The following is an 11,220-nucleotide window of genomic DNA, read 5'->3' as shown; positions in this document are numbered from 1 at the left end:
CTGACGTTACCCTTTTGATTGACAGCGGGTAATTCACGGATACAGAGCAGTCAAGAGTGAAATGTTGTTTGTCCAATCACTGGTCCAGTAAATCGAGTAAAGCAGTAACGTATCTCTTTGCACAACTACCGGGCGGGATTTCCGCAATTGCTAATAATATGGCGAAGACATACGATTACTTGTTTAAACTACTGTTAATCGGCGATTCTGGCGTCGGAAAGACGTGTGTGTTGTTCAGGTTTTCAGAAGATGCCTTTAACTCAACATTTATCTCCACAATAGGTATGTGAATTTCGTAAGTTTTCTGGTTAGAAAAGTTATACCGTATGACGGGTAGCTAGTTAGCAGCAATAATAGTGTGCGCCCATCCTGTCATGCTAACGCTAGTTAGCTAAAGTTAGCTGGCTAGCTAGCTTATTTTGTTAGCATTCAGGACTAGCTTGCTAGTTAATTTAACCGGCTTTTCAAACTGCTCGCTTGGCAATAAAACCAGCACTACAGCATCCCCAACATTCCTCAAATTGATATTTTCATGAGATTTTAGCAGGCGACGTCACCTGACTCCTTAGCTAACTAACGTTAGCTGTCAAGTGAGCAAGAACAAGCTTACTGACTCATTAGATAGCTTAGCTCGCTAACGTTAGATAACAGTGAAGTTCACTTCCCAGCAAGCAACACATGAGCGACTTTGCTAGTTCAAACCAGTCACTGTAACATTACAGAAAGGTACGTTTTAGTAGATACATGTTGGGGAGGTCTTCCCTGAAGTTATGCAGCCATTTACATTAGACAAGCCATCGCTCAAATCGAAGTTGTGCACTTCCTGTGTGTGGCCTGCAGCATCATCTAAAAATTTGGGCCTCCCTAGACAGAACTCTCTGGACATGATATAATCCAAATAATTACTAGCTAGCCTTCAAGCAAATGTTGAATCCAGTCTGGTTTTGCCACTTGTGCATAAACAGTTCTGTAGGCCTACAAAATACATTCAACTCAAATGGTTGTGTTTCAATGATCCTTTGTCATTTGGAGCTCTGTGGTTAGACAATAGTGAAATCACATTTTAAGTGGGTAGAAGAAGTGCAATAATTGTCTCACTTTTTCTATTCCTGTTTCAGGTATTGACTTTAAAATTAGAACTGTAGAACTAGATGGTAAGAAGATCAAGCTACAGATATGGTAAGACAGCCCTTTGACTTCACAGAATGTCTCTGAAATGATGTCTTGAAAAAGTGCACATTGGGAATGATCACAATTGGCCTATAATTCTACAAGTGGGTTAAAATCAGGGATGGGAATGAAAGGATCTCATTGTGTTGTTCTCTCCCAGGGACACTGCTGGCCAGGAGCGGTTTCGAACAATCACAACGGCATACTACAGAGGAGCCATGGTCAGTCGCTTTGCTTTACTATGCCCCTCTCACAAATTTTGCAAATGTACTACAAAGCACATATACCTACATGAGAATCAGTAAGATACTTGAATAAGAGTAAAGATACCTTTTTAAAAAGACAATGACTCAAGTGAAAGTCACCCAGTAAAATACTACTTTGATAAAAGTCTAAAAGTATTTGGTTTTAAATGTACTTAAGTATCAAAAGTAAATGTTATCGATAAAATATACTTAAATATCAAAAGTAAAAGTATTAATAATTTCAAATTCCTTATATTAAGTAAACCAGATGGCTTGATTTTATTTTATTTTTAAAATGTATGGATAGCCTGGACACATTTCAACACTCAGACATAATTTACAAACAAAGCATTTGTGTTAAGTGAATCTGCCAGATCAGAGGCAGTAGGGATGACCAGGGATGTTCTCTTGATAAGTGCGTGAATTAGACAATTTTCCTAAGCATTCAAAATGTAGCTAGTACTTTTGCGTGCCAGGGAAAATGTAAGGAGTAAAAAGTACATTACTTTCTTTTGGAATGTAGTGGAGTAAAAGTTGTCAAGTATAAAGTACAGTTGCTCCAAAAAACGACTTAAGCAGTACTTTAAAGTATTTTTACTTTAAAGTATATCAACTACCGTTGATGAGAATGTAGTTTAGATAAGAAAAAAATATTATTCAGAGACATTAATGGCGATCAATTTGTGTTAGGCCTAGATTGCACACTAGTTTGAGTCACTTATTTATTATTTTTATTGAGCACTACATACCTGAGATCATTCATGGGAGGTGTAAAATCGCACTGGATTCCTGTTCAGGCCCTTCGTAACAATTCGCTTTTTACTGAGGTGTACAAGTCTTAAGTTTAACAGGATGTTAGTATCTGACATTCATTGTTAAAGTGGTTGTTGTTTACCAAGTCTGTTTTTCTCCCCAGGGCATCATGTTGGTCTATGACATCACCAATGAGAAGTCGTTTGACAACATCAAAAACTGGATAAGGAATATAGAGGAGGTAATTCAGAAATTATAGTAGTTTGGTTCCTGGATGCTTATTTGCTGAAACAGCATTTTATGTCACGTGGTGCCTAAGATCAGCCCTTAGCCGTGGTAGTGTTTCCACTACAGTCAAAAATATTTCACTTTAAAGATGCTAGAACAGTCCACATTTACTTTTTCCCTGCAAACAAAACAAGTAATTTCCAGAAAAAACAGACCCCATAAGTAAAATAGTTTATCAATTTACCTAGTCAGCTTGTTATGTGTTCTATGCTAGATAAATATTTATCTCAAGGTGCATTCGAGTTGCGATTGCCATAAGGAGGGAAACATGCATTCTGACAAGCAGTCAATGCACAACAATTCATAATACAATCATGGGTAATCAGGAGTTAAGGTTTTTAGTTGAGCAAGATTATTATCACCGATACAATAACTATTGCGATTCGAAGCTGATTTTTTTGTGATTTGACATTCCAAACATATTACTCACCATATGTCTGCTGCAGAGGGACAAGGGACAGCCGTGAAAAAACACGGTTTGATCAGTCATGGAAGTGCTGAAAATAAATTGTCTCCCTATTTAAAAAGATGGAGAAACAAGCTATGAAGGAATAATATTGGAGTTTTGGTGCAGGTACATCCAACTAGCGCAGAAATAGTATTGCTACGTTGTCAAAACTATACAATATATTGTGAAATATAATATCAAGATATGTAACTCTCAATTATTTTCCTCCACTAATATCTAATAATATTGACCATGCATAGGCTATATGCATGGTTCAATATGTTAAAATAATTGTAACACCATATTTTTAGCGATATGTTATTGGAATCATTCCTGGAGGTGGAAATTATATTTGAGATGGTGTCAGCATGATTTTATTTCAATTCATTTTGGAGTAGAATGTCCTTTTTAAAAAAGTCACCAGAGCTGAGCTTCTCAGTCACTCTACATTAAAAAATGATCAAATGAGGACCCCGGACCCCATTAACCCCCACTGCTACAAAACACTGCCATGGTATATTGGCCATTATAAACTGGGTGGTTCGATCCCTGAATGCTGATTGGCTGACAGCCGTGGTATATCAGACCATATACCACGGGTATGACAAAACATTTATTTTTACTACTCTAATTACGTTGGTAAACGGTTTATAATAACAATACGCCACCTCGGGATTTATGGTATATGGCCAATACCTGCTAAATATTCAGACCCTTTACTATGAGACTCAAATGACATCAGGTGCATCCTGTTTCCATTGATCATCCTTGATTGGAGTTCATCTGTGGTAAATTCAATTGATTTGACATGATTTGGAAAGGCACACACCTGTCTATATAAGGTCCCACAGTTGACAGTGCATGTCAGAGCAAAAACCAAGCCGTGAGGTCGAAGGAATTTCCTGTAGAGCTCCAAGACAGGATTGTGTCAAGGCACAGATCTGGGGAAGGGTACCAAAAAATGTCTGCAGCATTGAAGGTCCCCAAGAACACAGTGGCCTCCATCATTCTTAAATGGAAGAAGTTTGGAACCACCAAGACTCTTCCTAGAGCTGGCCGTCCGGCCAAACTGAGCAATAGGGGGAGAAGTGCCTTGGTCAGGGAAGTGACCAAGAACCCGATGGTCACTCTGACAGAGCTCCAGAGTTTCTCTGTGGAGATGGGAGAACCTTCCAGAAGGACAACCATCTCTGCAGCTCTCCACCAATCAGGCCTTTTATGTAGTGGCCAGGCAGAAGCCACTCTTCAGTAAAAGGAACCTAAAGGAATCTCAGACCATGAGAAACGTGGTTCTCTGGTCTGATGAAACTATTTGGCCTGAATGCCAAGCATCACATCTGGAGGAAACCTGGCACCATCCCTACAGTGAAGCATGGTGGTGGCAGCATCATGATGTGGGGATGTTTTCAGCGGCAGGGACTGGGAGACGAGTCGGGATCAAGTAAAAGATAAACTGAGCGTTCAGGAACTTAGATTGGGGGCAAAGGTTCAACTTCGAACAGGACAACTACCCTGAGCAGACAGCTAAGACCACGCAGGAGTGGTTTCGGGACTAGTCTCAATGTCCTTTAGTGGCCCGGACTTGAACCTGATCTAACATCTCTGGAGAGACCTGAAAATAGCTGTTCAGCAATGCTCCCCATCCAACCTGACAGAGCTTGAGAGCACCAGCAGAGAATAATGGGAGAAACTCCCCAAATACAGGTGTGCCAAGCTTGTAGCGTTGTACCCAAGAAGACTCGAGGCAGTAATTTCCGCCGATGGTGCTTCAACAAAGTTCTGAGTAAAGAGTCTGAATACTTACGTAAATGTGATATTTCCGTTTATTTTAATTAAATTGCTAAAATGTCTAAACCTGTTCTTGTTTTGTCATTATGGGGTCTTGTGTGTAGATTGAGGGGAATAAAAAAAAAACTATTTTAGAATAAGGCTGTAACATAAGAGAATGTGTACAAAGTCAAGGGGTCTGAATTAGAGGTTGGCCGATTAATTTTAATTGGGGCCGATTTCAAGTTTTCATAACAATTGGTAATCAGCATTTTTGGACACCGATCATGGCCGATTACATTGCACTCCACAAGGAGACTGCGTGGAAGGCTGACTACCTGTTATGCGAGTGCAGCAAGGAGCCAAAGTAAGGCGCTAGCTAGCATTAAACATATCTTATAAAAAACGATCTTAACATAATCACTAGTTAACTACACATGGATGATGATATTACTAGTTTATCTAGCTTGTCTTGCATATAATCGATGTGGTGCCTGTTAATTTATCATTGAATCATAGCCTACTTCGCCAAACGGGTGATTTAACAAGTGCATTTGTGAAAAAAGCACTATCGTTGCACCAATGTGTACCTAACCATAAACGCCTTTCCTAAAATCAATACACAAGTATATATTTTTAAACTTGCATATTTAGTTAATATTGCCTGCTAAAATAATGACTTAACTAGAGAAATTGTCACTTCTCTTGAGTGCTGTGCAACAGATTCAGGGTATATGCAGCAGTTTGGGCCTTCTGGCTCGTTGCAAACTGTGTGAAGACTGTTTCTTCCCAATAAAGACTTCCAACCTCTCCAAACTGGGGATGAGTCAACTAAAGCGCATCTGCAAAAAAAGCACAATTGTTGCACGGATGGACCTAACCATAAACATCAATGCCTTTCTTAAAATCAATACACAGAAGTATTTTTTTTTAACCTGCATATTTAGTTAAAAGAAATCCAGGTTAACAGGCAATATTAAACTAGGGAAATTGTCACTTCTCTTGCGTTCGTTGCTCGCAGTCAGGGTATATGCAACAGTGTGGGCCGCCTGGCTCATTACGAACTAATTTGCCCAAATTTTACCTAATTAGGACATAACATTGAAGGTTGTGCAATGTAACAGGAATATTTAGACTTATGGATGCCACCCGTTAGATAAAATACCGAATGGTTCCATATTTCACTGAAAGAATACACGTTTTGTTTTCTAAATGATAGTTTCCCGATTTGACCATATTAATGACCTAAGGCTCGTATTTCTGTGTGTTATTATGTTATAATTAAGTCTATGATTTGATAGAGCAGTCTGAGCGGTGGTAGGCAGCAGCAGGCTCGTAAGCATTCATTCAAACAGCACTTGCGTGCGTTTGCCAGTAGCTCTTCGCTGTGCTTCAAGCATTGCGCTGTTTATGACTTCAAGCCTATCAACTCACAAGAATAGGCTGGTGTAACCGATGTGAAATGGCTAGCTAGTCAGCGGGGTGCGCGCTAATAGCGTTTCAATCGGTGACGTCACTCGCTCTGAGACAGTGAAGTAGTTGCTCCCCTTGCTCTGCTTTTGTGGGGTGATGGGTAACGATGCTTCGAGGATGTCTGTCGACGTGTTCCTGGTTCAAGCCCAGGTTGGGGCGAGGAGAGGGACCGAAGCTATACTGTTACACTGGCAATACTAAAGTGCCTATAAGAACATCCAATAGTCAAATGTATATGAAATACAAATGGTATAGAGATAAATAGTCCTATAATTCCTATAACTACAACCTAAAACATCATACCATGGAATATTGGAGACTCATGTTAAAAGGAACCACCAGATTTCATATGTTCTGAGCAAGGAACTTAAACGTAGCTTTTTTGCATGGCACATATTGCACTTTTACTTTCTTCTCCAACGTTTTGTTTTTGCATTATTTAAACCAAATTGAACATGTTTCATTATTTATTTGAGGCTATATTGATTTTATTAATGTATTATATTAAGTTAAAATAAGTGTTCGTTCAGTATTGTTGTAATTGTCATTATTACAAAAAAATATATATATATTTTTTAACTCTGCCGATTTTAATCAGTATCGGCTTTTTTTTGGTCCTCCAATCTGTTTCGGCGTTGAAAAATCATAATCGGTTGACCCTAGGCTGAATACTTTCCGAATGCACGGTATATCTTTGAAGTCTGTACGTTTTTCTGAAAGTGATCATGCAATGTAATTGCTAACCTTCTGTCTTCCTGTCCAGCATGCCTCTGCTGACGTGGAGAAGATGGTTCTGGGAAACAAGTGTGACGTCAATGACAAGCGACAGGTGTCCAAAGACAGAGGGGAGCAGGTGGGTGATCATCACTGATCAGGAAATGAAAAATATCAAACTACCTGACTGATATCAAACTTACTATACAGTAGATGTTTTGTGCTACTGTCCATGTTTGCTGAGTGACAGTTGTCCAAAGACTGATGTGAGAAGGTGGGGGATCAGTAAATGTTATGTAGGCTATTATCAATAATTATAATCAATGACTCACATCTTGAGTATCTACAGATGTAGACTTGTGATTGAGCTACTGTCAATGTTCGCTGAGTATATTTTGTGCGTCCCTTTTTACTGACCTTTGGCAGTTGTCGTTGGAGTACGGTATCAAGTTTATGGAGACCAGTGCAAAGGCCAATATCAACGTGGAGAATGTGAGTTCACTAATTCTCAGCAGTTAAAAAACAACAATGGCTGTACAGTAATTGTTGTTCTGTTAGGTTGAAAGAGACTGCACATTGTTTTGTCTATTTGATCTTAATTTGTCCTGTCTTTTTTTCCCCCCCCTTGAAATTTCAGGCATTTATGACCCTTGCCAGAGACATCAAGGCGAAAATGGACAAGAAACTGGTAAGTGTGTGTGTGTGTGTTATGTGCAAATCTATTTTAGATGCGGTATTGTGTGTGTGTGTGTGTGTTCTGACTGTGTGTGTGTTCCAGGAGGGCAACAATCCTCAGGGCAGCAGTCATGGTGTGAAGATCACAGAACAGCCCAAGAAGAGCAGTTTCTTCCGCTGCACCCTCCTGTGAGGACAACGATCTGACCATTGTCCACAGCTGGACAGAACTGGACTTGCTCAGAGCTTTCCTCTTTCGCCCTGTTCTCATTCCTGATATCCCAGGCCTCTTTGGGCTTTGTTTTTTTCTGCTTCACCATGTGCCCCCAGTTTACAAACTGTAGCTATCATTGGTCAGGTGTATCAATCAGTGTTGTTGGATGGGCTTTAGATTGAGATCTCTATACCAGGCACTCTTCTGTACCATCATGCTCTTATATCGTCTCTCGTAATTACACTTAGGTTTCTGCTCACCCTCTCCTCTCTCTGTTCTCTGCAACGGTTGTCACAGATACTGTATGTTGCTCTGTGGTCGTACTGCTGCCAAAGTTGATCCTTTGTGAGGTTTTGTCTCAACATGGATTGACCTTATCCTTAAAAGCAGTGGCTTAATTCCATGATAAGACTAGTTAACCATCATACATCTTCTGTGAGATTGACTTCTGCGTCATCTAGCTACTATGGAGATTTATTCCAAATGTGTCATCTATGCATCTTGTTTTTCCTTGATCAAATTAGTGATTGTCTGTATTCTACCTTAAATCCCCTTTTGCCATCCAACAAATAGACCAGAAAGCCACTTATTTCCTTAAGATAATATAATACAGTTCTGAAGTGTTAGTCTTAATGTTAACAGTAAAGACATACCATCTTAACGACATACCTGGAAAATTTTCATCTGTGTTCAGTATTTACCATTATGTAGTTCAGATTATTTTTATGCACAAGGTTTGCAAACTGTGTGTTAGAACAATTTTATGTGCCGGCAACTGCACATTGAGTTGAACCCTGTTTTAATGTGTACTCTTGCACTTTAGTAGTGAAATTGGCTGCACATCTTGCAATTTGCAAAAGTATGTCTTATTCCAGTCCCTTGTATAGGAATATCAGTATTCATTAGAACTATTACATTCCAGAATTGTTCCAGAGGCTAGAAGTTAAAATCATCTGTTCCACAATAACATCAGTCTAGTTAGGAAATGAATTGCAATCTAACAAATGAATGCATACGTTTACCATATTTTTAGTTTTGGCATCCAGAATGTGTTTAATCTTATACCACTCCACCCCCAAAAATTGTGAGCACCTCATTGCCCCAAATATTCACGTTATGTATGATGTAGAGACCATTGAAATAGAGCTATAGTCCTTTGGGTGGTAATTGCTTGATGTCATGTTTTAACTTCTTGAGCACCCTTTTCAAATTCCAGCCGCTCAGCCTATTCCTTTTTTTTAACTGGTTGTTTTAATTGTGATACTGTAATACCATGTAGGTTTGTGTGGCCTTTGACTTTTGTAAGCTGTTTTCATGCTTGTCAGTATTTGTGACAACATTTGTGACAATTGCGCCAAAGTAGGCTGCCTATAAGAACTCAATTGAATAATGTCAACCTACTGTATGGTGAAACAAATGCCATGAATATTAATTTCCAGGTTTATTACCATGTTCTTTTTTTCTGTTGATTTATCAATATGCTGTGACATTCCAGAACCATTCCTGCTGCTTCTTTAGGGAAAAGGCTACAAGGACACTCCTGACCTGCAAACTGATATTTAATTGAAGAATTGGTTCAAATTAGGTTAGGCTTAATCAAATGTATTTATTTCTAAATATTTTCTTTACCTAAGCAGATGTCAAAGCGCTTAAATAGAAACCCAGCCTAAAACTGCAAACAATACAGATGTAGAAGTGTGGTGGCTATGAAAAACTCCCTAGAAATATCAGAACTAGAGAGGAACCAGGCTCTGTGGGATGTCCAGTACTCTTCTGGCTGGACGGAGATTATATGAATGCATGGCCGCTAAGGTAAGGGTTCTGATTCTGGTTAGTCATTTTGATGGTCACTAGTGTCCTTATCGCCGCTCCCCTTCTTTAGTCAAGAGCGGTATCTGTTTGTCCTAATTTAACGCCAAGGCCCAAATGTTGGTTTTTTGATGTGCCAGTATTAAGACCACAATCTATTTTGGAGTGTTTTGAGTTGAAGGTATTTGCATTGCGTACTGTATTCGAAGCAAGACATCGGCATACCACTGTAGTGACATGGCAATGGACTAAAATGTTACAAGCAAGAGAATGTGTAGTCAGAGTGGAGAAAAAAAACATCCAAGTATGAAAGTGCCCTTGTAGAAAGCCTGCTCTTGATTATGCACTTTTCAATAATTCTCCATTGTCATGAAAGACCAAATGATTTATGATGAATGAGTTGCGATATTCTACAGTACAGATTCTATCCTCAAGACTTAATTTAAGTCGCCTTCAGTGTGTCGATGTTAAATGGATGGCTGGAGGAAAGTGACTTCGCAACAGAAGTGGCTTATTTTCACCTGATGCTTGATATAATGGGCTTTGGAACTATTCATCATGAGACTGTTGGACCTCTTGAGGCTTTTAATATTTGACTTGAAGAAGAGCTTCTCTTTGAGATTAGAAATGTGCAAAGGATCATTCTTGTATAGCTTTCTGTTCTACTTTTTTTTGTCACCTTGAACTTGCTTTTCTCAATGCAAATCTATAGGGAATGGAGCACATGTTAAATCATAGCAAAGGAACAACAGTGACTTCCCCATGAATTATCACAAATTGTTTCTCTAGTTGTGACAATGAAGTAAATTGCCATTGGAATTGAATTATTTTATTTGTCCTCGTGTTTTACACGAGAGGACATAAAATAATTCAATTCCAATGGGTGGGGCACAGTCAGTTTGTCGGACTGTTGTATCTTTTAGGACCTTTACAAAGGTCTGTCAAATGTTTCAGAATACCAGTTATTATGAAGGTTTATTTTCCTTCTGGTGGAACTATTTGTACATATTTCAGTTTATAAATTACTTTTCTTTGAACATATAATTAGCATTCCATGTTCAAGACAATTTGGATTTCATAGTTGATTATGGGTTAAATGGAGGAGAAAAATCACATTTTGAAAACAATTGTAAATAAGAAATACATTTTACTGTTACCTACTTTCATAAATCTTGTTGAATTGATCTACATGTTTGTAGATGTGTCCTTTTGATTTATTAAAATGAGATTATTTTAACTTGCTACATTTTTTTGTCAGACATTTTTGAATGAATCTTAATCAAATGTTATCAATGTATATTGAATAGGCCTAATCCTATATGGAATTCATATTAACATTTTTTTTTAAACAAAATAGCTTGATAAAGCTGTAATACCAAGGACACAGAACCACGAGATATTTCACTGGATATTTAAATGTGAAGTGTCCACTTGCCGTTTCCACTCACTACCAAATATGGTAGTAAGAGGAATGGGACTGTGTGTATGGGAGAAGATGGAAAATGGGAGAAGATGGAAAAGAGATGGATTTTGGCTGACATTCTGCAAATTTTCTCATTGATTAAACATTTGATCTCAATACAGTTTTCTGTTCCCAAAACCTGGGAATTAAACAAAACGTGCACCCCTTGGGGTCATGATAACAAATTGAGAAACACTGGGGG

At 38.6% G+C, this 11,220-nt stretch overlaps 1 protein-coding gene across 1 annotated transcript; it reads left to right on the top strand.

The window, feature by feature from the left end:
• The first annotated feature begins 30 nt into the window (after positions 1 to 30).
• LOC118375117 (ras-related protein Rab-8A-like) lies at positions 31 to 10,798 on the top strand. The gene is made up of 8 exons (XM_035761615.2): positions 31 to 282; positions 1,119 to 1,179; positions 1,331 to 1,391; positions 2,332 to 2,409; positions 6,908 to 6,997; positions 7,285 to 7,350; positions 7,496 to 7,546; positions 7,637 to 10,798. The coding sequence occupies exons 1-8, from the start codon at positions 159 to 161 to the stop codon at positions 7,724 to 7,726; spliced, it is 621 nt and encodes a 206-aa protein (XP_035617508.1). The 5' UTR covers positions 31 to 158; the 3' UTR covers positions 7,727 to 10,798.
• The last annotated feature ends 422 nt before the right edge of the window (positions 10,799 to 11,220 follow it).

This window comes from Oncorhynchus keta, chromosome 22 (assembly GCF_023373465.1).
Source record: "Oncorhynchus keta strain PuntledgeMale-10-30-2019 chromosome 22, Oket_V2, whole genome shotgun sequence".
Lineage (NCBI taxonomy): Eukaryota > Metazoa > Chordata > Actinopteri > Salmoniformes > Salmonidae > Oncorhynchus > Oncorhynchus keta.
The sequence above is the reverse complement of the archived record's forward strand: the minus strand, read 5'-3'. Positions and strand labels throughout refer to the sequence as shown.